The 18,336-nt window shown below is 38.8% G+C and overlaps 1 protein-coding gene across 8 annotated transcripts in view; it reads left to right on the top strand.

Moving 5' to 3' along the window:
- Positions 1 to 18,336, top strand: part of SAMD3 (sterile alpha motif domain containing 3) — a 52,438-nt gene that overhangs the window by 4,136 nt on the left and 29,966 nt on the right. Inside the window, exons 1-4 of one of the 8 annotated variants that reach the window (XM_081530859.1) lie at positions 5,830 to 5,921; positions 6,465 to 6,564; positions 7,220 to 7,388; positions 10,162 to 10,260. In XM_081530859.1, coding sequence (XP_081386985.1) covers positions 6,486 to 6,564; positions 7,220 to 7,388; positions 10,162 to 10,260 — 347 coding nt within the window. In that variant the 5' untranslated portion in view covers positions 5,830 to 5,921; positions 6,465 to 6,485. Of the gene's footprint in view, positions 1 to 5,829; positions 5,996 to 6,106; positions 6,292 to 6,464; positions 6,565 to 7,219; positions 7,389 to 10,161; positions 10,261 to 18,336 lie in introns of those variants that run through there. The other 7 variants (XM_081530858.1, XM_081530857.1, XM_081530855.1 and 4 more) reach the window with 7 other exon arrangements.

Below are 18,336 nucleotides of genomic sequence, written 5' to 3'. Positions count from 1 at the left end.
ATTGTTGGATTCTGTTCATTAGAATTTTGTTGAGGGTTTTTGCTTCTATGTTCATCAGTGATATTGGCCTGTAGCTTTCTTTTTTTGCGGCATCTTTGGTTTTGGTATTAGCGTGATGGTGGCCTCATAGAATGAGTTTGGGAGTTTACCTTCCTCTGCAATTTTCTGGAAGAGTTTGAGTAGGATAAGTGTTAGCTCTTCTCTAAATTTTTGGTAGAATTCACATGTGAAGCCATCTGGTCCTGGGTTTTTGTTTGTTGGAAGATTTTTGGTTACAGCTTTGATTTCCATGCTTGTGATAGGTCTGTTAAGGATTTTTTATTTCTTCCTGGTTCAGTTTTGAAAGGTTATACTTTTCTAAGAATTTGTCCATTTCTTCCAAGTTGTCCATTTTATTGGCATATAATTGCTCAGAGTAGTCTATTATGATCTTTTGTATTTCTGTGTTGTCTGTTATGATTTCTCCATTTTGATTTCTAATTTTACTGATTTGATTCTTCTCCTTTTTTTTCTTGATGAGTCTGGTTAATGGTTTGTCTGTTTTATTTATCTTCTCAAAGAACTAGCTTTTAGTTTTGTTGATTTTTGCTATAGTCCCCTTCATTTATTTTTCATTTATTTCTGCTCTGATTTTTATGATGTCTTTCCTTCTACTAACTTTGGGGTCCTTCTTTTCTTCTTTTTCTAGATGCTTTAGGTGTAAAGTTAGGTTGTTTATTTGATGTTTCTCATTTCTTGAGGTAGGCTTATATTGCTATGAACCTCCTCCTTAGCACTGCTTTTACTGAATTCCATAGATTTGGGGTTGTCATGTTTTCATTTTCATTTATTTCTACGCATATCTTGATTTCCTTTTTGATTTCTTCCATGATCTGTTGGTTGTTCAGAAGCGTGTTGTTTAGCCTCCATATGTTTGTATTTTTAATAGCTTTTTTCCTGTGGTTGACATCTAATCTTACTACATTGTGATCAGAAAATATACTTGAAATAATTATTTATATCATCTGAGGAATTTATTTTGAAGGTGATATGATGTAGTGTCTTAACAAAATTTGTGGAATGATCACTTCTCTCACTACCAATTTGAAAAAAACATCTTTTTAATACTTCCATATATTTCTGTTTCCAGGTTTCTATTCTGTTTCAGTGATCTGTCCTCTTTTGCTCCAATACCATGCTTTTATACTTATTATAATTTAAAACTACTTTTGAACATCTGGGAGTACAAGTCCTCTTGCCAAGCATTTCTAGCTCTTTTGTCTATTTATCTAGTACCAGAACCATAGTAAGTAAAAAACACAAACACATTTAAGTATTAATTGGAATTTATAGATTAATTCTGGAAGAGTTGATATCTATCAAATCTTCTCAGTTACAAATTCAGATTTTGATAGAAGTTGACAATGCAGCCCACAGCTACCATCTCTGGCCAGAATCCAGAGAATGTAGCTCATGTTGCTGATCCATCAGCTTTGACAGTCAGCTAACCAGAGGCAAGGATGCCCAGAAGTCTGACTCAAAAGGCAAAAGACTGGGGGTTTGTCATCCAGACATCCCCAAAGACCTCTAACTCTGGCTCATTGCTATTTGCGTTCATTAATTTAAGTAAACCTCCCAGATAGATTGCTGATTAGTTTCTTTATAAGTGTAAAAATAAAAAATTAAAGTGACTATTATTGTGCTCCCCATTTCTCTCCCTAAAAGTTCGGAGGTGGTATAAATCACAGAGAACTCTGATAAGTCTTGCTGAATAAAAGGAACCAACCAACACTTACTAGTAGTTTTCACAAAATCAAGATTCAACCTATAAGTTCCACTATAAGGAATTATTGATCTTAGATTCTTGTATATACAAAAACGACATTTTGGGGACTTCCCTGGTGGTCCAATGGCTAAGATTCCATGCTCTCAGTGCTGTGGTCCCGAGTTTGATCCCTGGCCAGGGAATTAGACTCCATATGCTGCAACTAAAGATCCCACATGCTTCAGCTAGACCTGGTGCAGCCAAATAAATAAATATATATTTTTGAAATGGCAATTTCATCTGGCTTAGCTTAACGTTTGGTGTTCTCAAGGCAAGAATACTGGAGTGGTTTGCCATTCTCTTCTCCAGTGGATCATGTTTTGTCAAAACTCTCCACCATGACCCCCTCCACCTTGAATGGCCCTGCATGGCATTGTTCATAACTTAATTGAGTTATGCAAGCCCCTTTGTCATACAAGGCTGTAATTCATGTGATCATTTTGGTTAGCTCACTGTGATTGTGGTTTTCATTCTGGAGGCTGTGGGATTGTAGTTCTTGCTTCTTCTGTTTGCCCTGTGATGGATGAGGTTAAGAGTCTTGTGCAAGCTTCCTGATGGGAGGGACTGGATATGGGAAAAACCGGGTCTGGGTCTAGTGGACAGGGCCATGCTCAGTAAATCTTTAATCCAATTGTCTTCTGATGGGTGCAGCTGTGCTCCCTCCTTGTTCATTGTTTGACCTAAGGTGATGCAGTTCTGGATTCTATAGGCAATAGCTTAATGTATACTGACAGTTCCTTTCGATGTGTTTCGCTTGCTTGGTATTGGCTAGCTTTGTATATCTCACTCCTCTTTTGCTCAAGACATATAAAAAAAATTAAAAGTTTTATTTCCACAATTTTTGGAAAGATAAATATAAACATAAACATCTATCTTTCTAAAATGAAGAAGAATTAGTCCATGGGGATTCTCTAGGCAAGAATACTGGAGTGGGTTGCCTCCTCCAGGAGATCTTCCCAACCCAAGGATCAAACCAAGGTCTCCCACATTGCAGGCAGATTCTTTATTTGAGCCACCAGGGAAGTGTTTATGAATATTTAGTAAAAGTTAAAGCATTCATTCTCATATGCAATTTACTTAAAGAACACCTTTTCCTGTAATTCATCTGGCTCAGCTATGTAAACAATCTCTCTAAAAAACGGTGACTTCTTTCCCAAAGCTTATATCTATAAACTCAGAATTCAGTATTCTAATTCTCCAGTGATCTTTCTGACTCTCTCCATTGTTACTCCCTACAATATGTTCACCATTCTAGGAAGTGTGGTCACTTTCAGGTCCCAAAACATAACTTGCTTATTTCTGCCATGTTACTTTTAGTTCATTCAATTGATCTCATTTCTTCAGGCTTTTTCACTATCTAAAGTGTATCTTTCATTCAGATTCTAAATCAAGATGCATTTCTTTCCAGGGGAATGGGAAAATTCAGCCCCTAGTGCTATTTATACCATGCGAATGTGCTCAATCATGTCCAACTCTATGCGACCCCATGGACTGTAGCCTGCTAGGGTCCTCAGTACATGGGATTTTCCAGGCAAGAATATTGGAGTGGGTTGCCATTTCCTTCTCCAGACAATCTTCCTGACCCGGGGATTGAACCTGCATCTCCTGCATTAGCAGGTGGATTCTTTACCATTGAGCCACCGGGAAGCCCTCTGTTTATTGCAACCATCATAACTGACTGTATGTTCTGGTTATGTACATGTCTTATCGTCTTGGTAAGCCACCTAATTTCTTTGGTCTATCTTTAGTTACTTAGTTCTGAGCTATCTAGGCAGTAAATATTTTGATGAATAAGGTATGCAAGGTTTTCTAGTTGACTATTCCAGTTTTCATTCCTCCTAGTCTGGTGATGGTTGGAATAGATGGCAGCCCAAAGCAGATGAGATATTATGCTCCAGTGGAGTTCAATGATATCATTGCTCATGTCAAAGCAAGGCTCCTGCCCAACAGCACTGCCTGGACATTGCTCCATATGAAAGCCACATCCCTATTTTTGTCTCTTGGTTTTCATTCTTTTTCACTATCAGGGCCCAATTTTTTGTTAAATGGCTGGTTCTTTCAAGTCTAACTATGGCAGAAGATGTCCTTTTCCAGAGCAGGATGATGCCTTGATTTAAGAGAGGGCAGACGCTGCCATCAAAGCTTTAAACAATCTTTCTGTTTTCTCAGTTTTTTAACTCTGGGAAAAATAAAAGTAAAAATGCAAACAGAAAGGAAAGAGACAAATGTTTTTGCATTTTCTAAAAAAAGCGTTTAGTTGTGGCTGATATTTTTATATGTTACATTGCTCCTGAAGATTATAAACCACATCCACAGTTTGCATTATTATTTTCCTCTGGAGTTTTAACAAGTTTATTAAATAACACTTGCCCACATTTAGGTTGCTTTAGCTAAAGTCTTACTTCTTCCTGGCTTTAGTTAGATGAGATTTTTTTAATATTTAATACCAATTTATTTAATTGAAATGTAATATAATCAAATAATGAGAATTATTTGGCTGGAGTATCCCAACAGAATACTATTATTAATTATTTTTAGTTTTTTACTATTGTGTCTTATAATATTTAATGATCGCGCTGCCCTCACGTTTCAAAATACTCAGATGTTTCTGAAAATGCTGGATATACAATAAAGCAGCTGGATATGTCTTTTCTCCTTTGACATATCTTTTATCCCTTTATGATGCATAAGATCATAAATAATATATTCATTATTTATGTGAGGGGAAGTTGTAAGATTGGTACTTAAAGATGTTACATTGTCTAGGCAGTGATAGTATATTTTATGAAACATTCAGAAAAACAAATGAGTTATACTATACTAATTTTAACCTTATTATTTTGTATGAGATTATAATCTGATAACTGTTCTGTTTTTCCCAGAAACAGATTTTGCAGTATCTAGGAATTAAAAAACATGAGGGGGTTTTCAAGGATTCATCCTATTTTCAAATTTTCTTTTATCCATCGATGGCTGCAGGGCAGTATCTTCTGCTCTGCATACCTTTTAATCTTGAAGTTTAGAGAATTGTTGTCTTTTTTCTTTCTTTTCTATTTTTTTTTCTAAGTCCTACTCTTCACAAGGAAGCCAGAAGTGTGACAGGAAGGTGTGATTTTTAATTTACACCAGAGTCTTGCAAATAATGACTTTTCACACCCTGCTATTGCTGCTTAGCCTAGGGGAGGAGTTCTGTGGCTACTGTTGTCATAGCAAATTAAATCCACTGCTGTCATTCGGAAAGACGTTCTTCTACATTTAACCCTTGTTTTCAATTTTGTAACTCGGTGTTCATGAATACTTATGGGAATGTGGCTTATTCCTTTGAAGTGTTCTTGTTTTTTAGGAAATTATTTTTGAAGTCTGTTATCTTTTCAGATTGCCAAGAATGAAAGGGAATCAGGTTCTCCCTTGCCCCCATTCTAACTGCTGGAAATTGTAACTTATTCAAATACACAAAAATGAAAAATACAATAATATTTATTTGGAGAACTTCTAGCAATACAATTTAAATACATGATTTAATGATTCTTTTTATCTTTCCTTGGGATTCCATTTCTGTAAGAGTAGCTTTTCCCTCTGTCTTATAGGAGAGTCAGCATCTTACTGTACAAGTAAATCTATATTGTTTGGTTTCAAAGATGAAATCGAAAGTAATGTTAAAAAGATTTAAATGTTTTAAGTTTCTTCAGTTTCTCTCCAGTTCATTAAGTCATTTGGATTGAATTATTAAAAAAAACAAAACAAAACAGGATGAGCTGCCTAAGGGAAATTAGAGAAATTATTGCAATAAGCACACTTGTTTTAAGTTTTCAAATAGTTAGAAAAGAATAGCGACAGTGTAACTAAATAGTTAAAGAATATATCTTGCAAACTTCATATATGTCTTTCACTTAGAATTATTAACATATTGAATTATTTTCCCATTTTGAATATACGAACTAATTTTTTTTAGGTTTTCAATCAATGTGCTAGTTCGTACTAGTTATTTTATGAATCATAATGGTCTTCAATAAAGTTCTAGAACTGAGTGGAATATGTAAGAATATTATTGAAAGGAAGGAAACATTCATACTCTCCTGAGAATTTGGCTCCTACTTGGTCCTCTTGCTAAAAGGAAGCAATCAGAAGCAGTTACAAGCTCTCTGTCCTGGACTGGGAGCTGCAAGGGGTTAATCAGTCTGGGCTTACTAAGTATCTCTGTCAGGCTTTTATCTGATCCTTCCATCCTTCCTCCCTTCCTCCCCTGCCCACCCCTTTTGTAAATGTCAACCACTTCCTGATAAGCCTAGTAGTGGTGAATTTCACACCTTTCTTTTCTTTGTGAAGAAACCTGGGTGTTAATGGTACAGGATTGGGTACCATTGTATGTCTCTAGCTGTCTGTTAGTAAACCTGAGGGATGCCTGTGGAAAAAAAGTAGGAGAAGGTGAAGAAATTTGAGAAATGAGACTAAGAAATAGGTTCAAACTCATCTCATTTTCAAAAAGGGTATTTGTTTTATTAGCAACTTTTAGATGTGTATTCAGAAAACAATAATTTTAAAGAAGCTTAGTACTGAGAGTCTCAAAGAGTCTGCAAAGGAAGGACTTAGCTGATTGCTAAAATTAAACAAGAACAACAGTCAGAAAGAAAAACTGAAGACTTCTCTTTTTATTCTACAGGTGTATTTACAGGATACAGCCATGGAAACTTGGTCAGTTGATCAGGTCTGCAGTTGGCTGGTGGAGAAAAACTTAGGAGAGCTAGTACATAGGTTTCAAGGTGAGTTGTTTATACTTTCAAAAATGTTAATTGAGCAGCCGAGTTATTGAGTGTCCTCTGTCATTGATTTCTTTTTTCCTAATGCATGTGAACATTGATGTGGAGTTGTTACAGTGGGAAACTTTCATTTCTTTACTGACTTTAGCAGAGTTTGCATTTGACCTAGTATCCATGAAAAAATCTAATTATTTCAAAAAGAACTCAAAATAAATCTTGAGTTACTTAAAATACATATTTGATATATACATTTAATATTGCTTTTGTCCAGGATGTGCATTTTTTAGGCAGCTCTGTATAGTGTTGGATTTACAAGTATTGATTATTGCCTGGGAGGTACATTAAGAATACTTTTCCAAAGATTTTTTTTTCCTTATAAAAACAATGTTAGAAAGAATCCGAAGAGAGGAGGCATTAATGTGGATGTAAAAAGTTTTATTGTGACTGTATGTTGCAGTACTTTCTTAGGAGCGGACATGCATTTGGAATTATGCAATGTTAGTGTTCTGGTTTTGCAAAAACACAGATAATTTTATAACTGCAGAGCACAAGTTTAGATGCTCCTTTTAACATGAGAAATAATTCTGCCTGCTCAAGGTGCCGTGTTTTACAGTATTTTACCCAGCAGACAGGTAGAGATTTTTTCTCTTTTTCCCAGAGGAAGAAGTAAGTGGGGCGGCTCTCCTAGCACTTAATGATCGGATGGTTCAGCAACTGGTAAAGAAAATTGGGCACCAGGCTGTTCTAATGGATTTAATTAAAAAATATAAGCAGAAGAGTCAAGAGCTGAAGTCTCCTGGAGAAACAGCCCCGGTCATGCAAGCAGAGTAAGTGTTCATGAATGGCCTTATTTTTGATTCTGTGCTTTCCCTAAGATGGCTGTAGCATGGCATATGGAGTTTAAACTTTGTTGAAAACTGTGACCATTTTCAGCTTGTGTGTACAGTAACAGTTTTTGCAAAGTTTTATGAATCAAGATACTTTTTTTTTTAATACACCAGGTTTTTAAACTCGGACTCCATTTGTTAGGGAAGACCTATAAGCCTGAAGTTCCTGTATAGAAACCTCTGTAACAAGCAGTTAAAATATAACACAAACAGAAATGAACTCCTGCAGCTTAGGTCTTAAAGTTAGGACTTGAGGAAGGCATCTCTTTCTGCTTCTTTGCTTTCCCCAAAGCTATTCATGTGTGTATCTACTTATTTGCCCAGGATTCCTTATAGTAACTAATTTATATTCTCTTCTAGAGGCCTTCATAATATGATTTGCTAAAGATTTTTGCTCCACTGGATTTTGTAATTTCTCAAGAGCGTTCTTGGAGCACTGAATGCTGTGGTAGCATCCCACAGAAGTCTTGTAGAAAAATTTGGGATTGTTTTGAGGTTTTGATGTTATTTTTTTTTAATCATTGACTTCTGCCTTAAAAAGGAATGATAACAAAAATTATAAAATTAAAAATTTCACTTTACAATCTATGCCCCAGGATCATTTCAGGCATTCTGATTTTGCCTTTCCATATTTGAAACTTTTTGCAAGATTTCTAAGTTTAAATAACTACTGCAGTCTGATTATTCATTAATTTTTAAAATAAGGTTTATGATGTTTGATGAAATCCATTCCATGTTTTTACTTTATTTTTTTTTTTCAGTGTATCTGTAAAACTCTATGTTTCTGTCTTGCTTTTTTATAAGCAATGCAATGTTAGAGAGATCTAACTTAGGTAATTTAATTTCTAGAGAATTTGGTTATTTGGGACAAGGAGGAGGATATGTCAGGTTGAAGGAATGGCCCGCATTTGGTCTGGAGACTCTACCATCGAGGGATTTCTTCTAAACGTTGTTTTGACACGTCTGTGTAAAAGATATGTGACTTTTGATGCAGTTCCCATTGTATGCCTTTACTCCTTTGCAGCAAAGGGAGGAGTAAACCTCATATAGAGCTCAAAGTAATTTCCCAGCATTCTTGGATGAGTTGGACTCTTGAGCTGGAAGTTCCCCTCAGCTGACTGGAATCTTGATGTTGCCTTAGGCACAGCTTGGAAGAAAACTGACAGCCTTTTTTCCCACTGCAAAGCAGTTTATAATGTTCTCTAGTAAATGAGAACTAACTGGACTGCCAGGAAGTCTGGGCATCATTCCTGGTTCTACCACTGACTTGGATTGATTGCGTTAAATCTTGACACGCTTGTTGCTTCATCTCTAGGTTGTGAAAAATAATACATACTTAATTCCATGTGAGCCACACTGATGTTTAGAGTATCATAATCTTTGAGAAAATATCTCTTCCTTCTCCCAGACTAAAATATAGTCTTTTGTTAAATATTAAGCATTATTAATGTGGTTTATAAAGCCATTTTGAAATGTAACCATGACTTAGAACATTGGTTTTCCAGGAGCTGAGTGGGGACTCTACATTCTACCCAGTAAATAGCTGACTCTAAGGTTTGTGTTGTTTTACATTCAGATTCAATTATTCTGGTGCAAAATCACATTTCAAGTAGGTTTGTAGGTTATAGTTAGTTAAAGTGTTTATCAGCTATATTTGCTTATTATCAAATATGTAGGCACTTGACAAATATATTGTCATGTGGGAGTCATAGTAATAGAAAAAAATGTATAAGAATATGCTATTTATTTAGTTAAATAATTTTAATAAGTTCTTAATAAAGATAGGAAATTTGGTGTCTTAAAAAGAACCCTGAAGCTAGGTATTAAAACTGGATTACAGATCTCTGTTCTGATATTAGCTACTCATCTAACCTTGGAGATTTGCTTGACTTTTCTTAGTTTCAACTGTAAAATGAAGTGGCTAGAATAAACGATACTTAGGACTCCCTCTGAAGAGTTTATAAAGTGGCAGCCTAGCTCAGAATTTACAGATGGGTTCCAACTTGAGTGCAAATTTCATTTAATGGCTAACAGTTGCCTGGTATGTTACTTTGAAAAAAAATTTACAGGCCACATATGGACAGGATACTTGGCCTCCGAATCAGACTTAGGCAAGTGACAGGAATATATAACAGGAAGGAGTATATTCAGTTGCTTTCTGTGCTGCTCTTGTTGAAGCTGGTAGAAAAATCACTGGACAGGAAGTTGGAAAGTTGGAAAACTGAGGTAACCGGTGCTGCTACTGAGTAGCTTGTGGTGGTAAGCAAGTTGCCTTCCTTTCAGGGCTTTAGTTGTATCACTTAGAAGATGAGGGAGTTAGTGAAGTGTGGTTCAAAGATCATGAAATTCCACAAATAATAAAAGGTCCCCCAGATGGCAGGGAAGAGAGAAAGGATCTGATATAGAGTTCATTTTTTTTGCCAGATAATAATGTTCATCAACAAAGGTATATTCTGTTATTACCACTGTTTCATAAAGGAAAGGATTATCATAAAACCATTTTTAAATGTGATGGATGAGTGAAAACAGCACAGTGAACTGGCATCATCCACCTCCCGGCATGTATAGACTGGTAATGAGTGAGATGGCCCCAGAGGGTTCTTCTTTCAATCCTCTTAGTCATGACTCTAACCTGGAGCTTGGAATGGACACAGATCATAGTGTTTACTCTGGGCTGATTTACACCTTCCTACCTTTTCTTTCTTGGTGACAGGGATGAACAGTCCTCCAGTCCAGCCAGCGGTGGGGAGCAGATGCCATCTTTCTATCCAGCTGACAACGGATTAATTGACCACAGAGTACTGAAACAGAGGTGGGATAGACAACTTCTAAACATCTTAAAGTCAATTGATAGTATTTATCTTTATTTTTATGAGGTTTCATGTTTAAATGTATTTCTAAGTGGAAACTATTTGTTTTTCTGGAAGGGATTTTTGTAAATCAAGTGATGAAGATATTTGGTAAGAGATGAAGGTCAATTTTTTTTATCTTTGCATTGAATAAATTAAGTTTTGGGATGATATTATGCATCTTTCAAGGACATGTTGTTAAGGAAAAAGATGATTTTTCTGTCATAAACTGTCCAGAGTGATTGGCAGTCACCACAAAGATGGAATTTGTTCTGCAAATAGTCTTATAGAATTAGCTTTTTTCAGAGTCTTTTTTTTTTTTTTGAATTAACGGTCTTGACCATTCCTGATGGAGGCACTGCTTTGTTAAACATTTCCTTATATCCCTACACTGGGTTTTATGAGCTGTAGTATTTCAACATATGGGCTACCCTGGAACAGAGGAAAACTATATATCTAGAGAAAGAGACTCAGGAATGTGGCACTAAAAGTCCTGAGGGGGACTGTAGGTAAGATATGGTCCAAGAGTCATGGTAGTCAATCTAGCATTTCCCAGCCACCTGCCCTGTGTAGTTCAGGCATCACCCTGATACCTATTGTTTTCAGCAGCTGCTGAGCAAATGCTTTTCGTTAAATGTACTGTCATGGAAAGGAGAGATGTCAGCTGGCACCATACAATCAGGCAATAGTCAAGCCAGAGTGTCATCCTTTATAGTTTCACTTTCAATTATCATCTCATTTAGTCCACACAGCAGTCCTGTCAAGTCGGTATTATTCTCTCTTTCTTGTGAATGAGTTAAACTGAGATTTAGAGAAGTCAAGGGGCTTCTATCTAGTTTCCCAAATGGGCTGTTCTCACCTCAGCACTGGATATACTGCCATCAGTGTGGGAGTTCAGGGGACCAAAGGCAGCGGCCTTGGTCCCTGGCCACCCAGCCTCAGCAGCCCCATGAGTGACTTCAGGGAAACATGGCACCTTTGATCAGGAGCTCTTGCAAATGGGCTTCGGCTCTGGGCGTCCTCTCTGCTCTCTTTCTCTCTCCACCATCTGCAACCTCGCACTCTCATCCCTGGGCTCAAAGGCTCCAGCTCTTCAAGTGGTAGAATCCATCTTCCTTCACACCATTGGCTCCCACTTGGGGGTGATGAATGAGGAGGCAGAGGCAATATCCTAGGTAGGGCTTGGTCCCTGGGGTCTTCCTGGTCTGAACTGTGGTTCGGAAGATGTAAATATGTTTTAATGGTGGCTTCATTCACCTCCTTTCTGCTCATGGGTGCTTGTTGATTCCCAGTGCCATCCTTTGATGTGGTTCCAGGTGTGTGGAGTCAGTTGGGAGGTCTTCAACTACCCCTTCGTGAAGCTGCCAAAAGTTGCCAGTCCCTTCTCTGACTGTTCAGTAGAAACAGGAAGAGCGATGATTAGCCCCCGTGTCCAACCTTGACACCACTGTGAATCAGTATTCAAACCCCAAAATGGGAATAATAACCACAAATACTTCCGTCACAGGGCTCCTGTGAGGACCATTATCTAAAGATAGATAACACCCACTCAGTGCTAAGCACAGGAAGCCCTGGAAAGCACTCAGAGTACCACAGTCTACTCAGCATGGCTCCAGGTAGTAAGCTCACTTTCCTGAGGACCTCTTTCCTCTCCCTGCTTGCTGCCTGTGGGAGATGAGGATGCCCCTTCTACAGGTTCTCTGGGTCCTTTCTTTTTCCTAAGCCCTCCGATGATATTCCATTCTTATATGGTCCTGCAATGCTGGCCGAGTCGGATTATTATGCCTGTTTTTTCACATGGCTAATCAAAAGCACAACCAGTGCTTCAGGATATTTCTCATTCTTTATAGTGTCTGGCATGGAGGAGGAAAAAAAAAAAAACAGAATTGTGTTAGAAATGGAGAAAATAGGAGAGTTTGGAAACCAGAGTCTCATATCTTTCTTCTAATCATAAAATGTCTCCTAATCTATGTGCCAACTGGCTGCCTATCACAAGCACCACTGTTAAACATGTCCAAAAACTGAACTCATGTTTTTTGCTTTAGTGTATATTTACGTGTAAGAAATACAAATTTGCTAGAACCCAGTGACAGGAGTAGAAACATTGGTGCTGGAAAGACACTGGTCAAGCTGTCCCTCACTCTCATGGAGCCACGTGATGGCCATCTCCATCTCTCTTTTGCTTCCCTCATCTGCCTCATGCCCTTGCTTCTTCCTTTGAGGATGGATTTATCCTACTATTCATGTACATTCTGTCCCATTCAGACTGGCTGGCCTGTGGCAGGCTCACCACAGCACTGCCTCCAGGAAATTCCCCACGAAAAGAGCTCAGATCATCCCAGGTAACAGACTCACTCTTTCAGTATCTGGGGAAGAGGAACTAGGGGGGTTCCAGTGCAGGTCAGATGGCCCCTCCTGGGCAGTCAGCTCTGTGTGGACGGATGAGGACAAGCAGAGGTACCTGTTTTAAATAGTTTTGCTCTGGTTCTGCCATTTATTCAGGGCTATGGAATGGGGAGGGATAGAAGATTTTCTCCCCTCCGACATCCTATCTCAGATAGTGTCTCCATCATCCAGTCATGTGAGTTAAAATCTGATCCCTGGCTGGGGAACTGGATTCCACATGCTGCAACAGAGTTCATACGCCACAACAACAAAAAGAAATCCTCATGTGGCAACAAGTATCAAGGATCCTGCATGCCACAATTAAGAACTAAGACCTGGCACAGCCAGATAAACAAATATTTTTTAAAAATCACCTATCTCCTGCCCTTTTGCCCAGGGTGCTATTCATTCAACAGGTGTTGATTTAAGAGCCTATTGCACAGTTCCTGTGTCAGGCTATGTTCTTCCCTTCCCTTCTCTACCTGCTCATAATTGAAGATTCTGCTCAAAAATCCCTCTTTCTGAAAGAAACCCCACCTCCGCCACTGATATTCCAGCTCAGGCAAGGAGCCCTTTTTCTACTGTGTAGTGTCCTCTACATACCCCTTTCTTTACTTATAAGACTAGATAATGGAACTGATCACTTTAAAGTCTGTATTCCCTCCATAGAAGTGCTACCTGGGCAAAAACCATACCTTTTTTTCCTTGTGAGCAGAGCATTTGGCATAGTACCTGGCAAACAGAGGCTAAATAGGAGTTTTTATTTGAAATGAGGATGTATGATCCAATGAAAGACTGAATACACCTTTACAAGACATCATAAATATTTGAATAGCATCAATTTCTCTTTGGGCATTTTTGATACAATTCCTGCTAAATATGCTCATTTTTTGAACAGAATTAAACCCCGGGAGTTTATGGGTCACTCATACATAACAGGCTAGCAAGCTAATGTTTGGCTACAAGACTTTCACGAAGCCATGTGCTTTAATGAGGTGGGAAAGGATGGTGGATTGAGTGCCAGCTTTGGGATCTCACACACCTGGGGTGGGAATCCGGACTGTTACTTGTTGTCCAGTGGGTCTCTGCACATTGTGTGATGGAACCCCCACCTACAGCTGCGATAACAGTGAAGGTACCTGGCAGCTGTTACAATCCCGTACAAGGTGGCCGTCATTATTCTTGTGATAATTTCTCCTAAAATGAACATGTGTTTTCGAGCCAGATCATTTGCAGACAACAAGTAAAACAAGGCTCTAGAGGCAGGACATTCACATGACTTTGACTCTCGAAACGATGTGTGTGTCCCAGTGGATGAATCCCAAGTCCTAAGGAAACACATGCTGCTGTGACACGAAGCAACTTTCTTTGGTGATAGGTGATCCTATGATCTTTACTGAATTGCTTAAATGCCCTTTCTTGATGGAAAGCTTATAAGGTCCTGTCCTCAGCATGTGTTGGCGATCCTTTAGAAAGATATTTTTTCTTTTACAATGCCGTTCTTCAGTTTTCCTCTACACTGTTTGAAACTGTTTGTTTCTCTTTTGGTACCTAATAAGGCATGAAATCAGATAAACAGGTAGAGGTTTCCTAAATGCCACTTTAAAAACACTTGACCTGAACTTTAAATATATGTGTGTGCAGATGTTTTGCTTCAGCCTTTGGGTGTAATTATAAATTAGTCACAATTTCACGCATGTTTTAAAATTATTTTAACGATAACTTTTTTTCTGGGTCTGGCTACTACTATAAAATACTGTAGAATGATCTTACCCACCTGCCTATGCTCAAGAGGGCAAATGTCAATAGGTCCACACTTGACATATTGTTTGTAGGCAATGCCACATGCACAGCTAAAATAAGGAGCAGCACCCTTGTGTCTGAATCTTATCCATCACATAATAAGGGGAGGTTCAAAGTGCACCAAGACCACCCAAGTGATACATTGTCACGTTTAGATGCTGAATCCCAGGTCAGTGAAACAAGAATGCAGTGCTACATCCCACATCTCCTACCCTACAGGTGTATAGAACACCCATGCCTAAGTTTTGGGTGTTTTGGGCGTATTACCTTCCAAGTCTAGTCCCTGACTGGAGATTCCCAGTGTATAGTGACCTAGTAAATGCTATAAAGCGTCCCGCAGTAAGAAAACCCATTTCACTCTGTCCGGCCCAGAATTCGTTCTCTGTATAACATCTATTAAGATCACAGGACCCACCTTAGGAACTGCTGACTTAATGACTTCTTACCTGAGTCGGGGTCCATTCATTTATTCCATAGTAAACATTTACCTAGTGCTTCCTGGATGCCAGGCCCTGGGAGGCACAGAGGATACAGTGGGCAGCAGAGCAGACCAAGCCTCCCACTTCACAGAGTTCTCATTCTACTAGTGAGGAGATAAGAAATACCTATGATTTTACATTGTAAATATGTTTAAGTGTTATGAAGGCCGATAAGGCAAAGAAAAAAGGGGGAATAGAGGAAATGGTGTGTGTAAGTGCACGTGTGTGTGTTAGCTTCAGGAGGGTTTTCAGGGCAGTCTTTCAACTTTGACTAGATGTTGCTTGAGCAGAGACCCAAATGAAATGAAATGAGGAACATTGGCTCATCAAGTTAGAACATAAATTTCCTTCAGTGGAGGATATCTGGAAGCAGCCAAACAGGAATTGCAGGGAAAACTAGGCTGTTGTGACTGATAAATAACTCTCTGACTCCTGCTCATTCCTACTAACTAATAGGAAGTCTTCAGAGAGATCAAAGTAAACTTGATTTCTAGTCTCTTCTTCCCTTTTGTTCAGTCCAAAATTTACTGAATATACACCATGAACTAGATATTATATAGACAGTGGGTGAAGTGGGGGCAATTTTGTCCTTGCCTAGGGGAACTCAGATTCTGACAAGAAAGATACAGAAGTTAATAACTGCAATATTGAGAAAGAGACACAGAAATAGAAATGCACAGGGTATAGAAATAGCACAGAAGAAAGATAAATGAGACTTTTAGGGAAGTAAGTGTGGAGAAGGCCCCTGGGGAAAGTCTTCTCAAAAACTGAAGGTGGAGGGGGGAGGATTTGAAACATAATTTGAATTTCATCTGAAGAAAAATGGAGCAAGAGAACAAAAGAACATCCCCAGAAAAGCAAACAGCATGTGCAAAGGTACAGGCACCCGAAATGGAATAGGACATCCTATTTGGAATACGTGTTTTTGGAATGTGAGAGATAGAGGCAGAGAAAATGGACTTGCTGGAAATGAAGAGGGGTGCTGTTAAGGAGGCAAGAAGACCCTGTGCTGTGCCAATGGACAGGACAGTGCTCTATAACTGTGACTGTACATTAGAATTTCCTGGAGGACTTAAGTGAAATATATCAGGGCCCTATGCCAATGCTTCTCAAGCTCCAATATAATTAAAAATCACCCAGGAATCTTATTAAAGTGCAAGTTCTAATTTAGTAAGTCAGGAGTGGGACCTGAGATCTAGCATTTCTAACAGGCGCCCTAATGATGCTGGTGTTGTCTTAGGACTATCCTTTGCAGTAGCAGGAAGGCATTTCTGGGTGTACAATAGATTAAATGCTTGTGTCTCTCCAAAATTCATATGTTGAAACCCTAATCCCAATATGATGGTATTTGGAGGGAGGGGCTTTGGGGAAGTAATTAGGCCCTGAGGATGGACCCCTCATGGATGGAATTAGTGTCCTTGTAAGAGGCTAAGAGGCCAACAGGACTTCCCTGGTGGTGCAGTGGTTAGGACTGCACGCTTCCATTGCAAGGGGGCGTAGGTTCGATCCCTGGTCAGGGAACTAAGATCCTACTTGCTGTGGGTCACAGCCAAAAAAATGGTATTTTTTTATAAAAAGGAAAGAGACCAGAGAGCTAGCTTGCTTTCTTTCTGGCATGTAAGGACACAGCAGGGAGACAGTCTTCTGTAAACCAGGAAGAGCACATTTGCCAAGAACCCAACTTTGCTGGCACCCTGATCTGGAACATCTAACCTCTGTAACCATGAGAAATTAATATTTGTTCTTGAAACCACCCGTGTGTGTGTGCGTAGTTGCTCAGTTGCATCTGACTCTTTGCAACCCCTTGAACTGTAACCTGTCAGGCTCCTCTCTCCATGAAATTTTCCAGGCAAGATTACTGGAGTGGGTTGCAATTTGCTACTATAGGGCATCTTCTCAAACCAGGGATCGAAACTGCATCTCCCATGTCTCCTGCATGGCAGGCAGATTCTTTACCACTGTGTCACCTGGGAAGCCCCTTAAGCCACCTGGTTTAAAGGTACTTTGGTATAAATCAAGTTGCTTGAATCCTTAGAAATAGGAAACTTTTGTTTGCATGATGCTACACATGTTGAGGAATTGGCAAGTCAAAGCCTAGATGGCGCACAGCTGGGATAAGACTAAGTCAGTCTCTTTTGTTGGCCCCAAAAGTCACATAAAACCAGCACTGTGGGCCAGATTTGAAAAGTGAGTTTTTCCAGGCTCATCTCTATTTAGCAGATGCTCTGAGGATGTAAACTGTTCACGTGAGGTCAGGATTCAAAAACCTAGTAGTAAATAGTAGTAAACAAGTGGATTAATAAAAAGCTGCCCCAAACCACCCGATTTTGATAATTATGAACTACAAAATTGTAGTACTGAACATTTTGCAACAACTGCATAGGTAATGTCTCATTACTTTTTCTTTTTTATGAATGAGAAATAAAAAAGAAAAAGAGGGACTCAGACATGATAGCTCTGTGAGATCTGTTTTTGTGACTGTTGTGCTAATAAGTGTAAATATTGAGGGTAAGGTCACGTTTCTGGGTCTTTGTCCATCTGTCAATACCAAGAAGAATTGGGGAACAGGGAAAAATAAAAGATGTCTTTGCTTTATGCTTCTTTTCTTGATTAGTCAAGACCCCAAAAGTTCCTGGGTCCTTGAATCTCTCACTGGCAACCAAGGATAGGGAGGATTTGAGAGGTGTCTGTCTATCTGTCTGTGTTACAGCACTGTGCCTGATGCCAGCAACATCTCTACCTCTACTTTCTGCTTGATTACATGTTCATACATGCCTTTCAGAAACTAAATTCCCCTGGAAATTTCATAGATTAAATGGCAGCTGTGATAGCCCAGAGCTATAAAACATAAATTAAAAGCACACATCAAATGATGAGAATGTGGAGCAAACATTTTCTGAATTACTGGTGGTTGCAGTGCAAACATTTTCTGAATTACTCATGGCTGCAGCAACAAAACAGCATTTCCTTCATTGTCTGTGCGTGTCTTGCTGTGACATCGTTCTATATTTTCAGAGATGGCATCTCACCTAGCTCACTGACATGTATCTCTTTATTGGGCTTTTCAAAAACTTCTTGTTTACTTTGTTTTCTTAGCAGTGGAAGTCTTGCCTAGGTAAAGTAAAGCAGGTAATTCATAGAGTACTGGCATAATAACACAGAAGCAACATTTCTGTTGAACTTTGGAGTTTGGTGAACTTTGATCTCTGTTTTGAAGATGTGTATTATAAGGTCCTTTTATGTCCTACAGTTAGATGACAGCAAGTTCTTTAAACAAATGTCTAAACTTTCTCTTACTTGACTCCATTCTCTTCTATGTTTCCAAAACACTGAAGCTTTTAGATGTGGTTACATGGCATTTTCATTTCAGAG

This window comes from Giraffa tippelskirchi, chromosome 9, assembly GCF_054371585.1.
Source record: "Giraffa tippelskirchi isolate mGirTip1 chromosome 9, T2T-mGirTip1v1.2.pri, whole genome shotgun sequence".
Classification (NCBI taxonomy): Eukaryota; Metazoa; Chordata; class Mammalia; order Artiodactyla; family Giraffidae; genus Giraffa; species Giraffa tippelskirchi.
The sequence above is the reverse complement of the archived record's forward strand: the minus strand, read 5'-3'. Positions and strand labels throughout refer to the sequence as shown.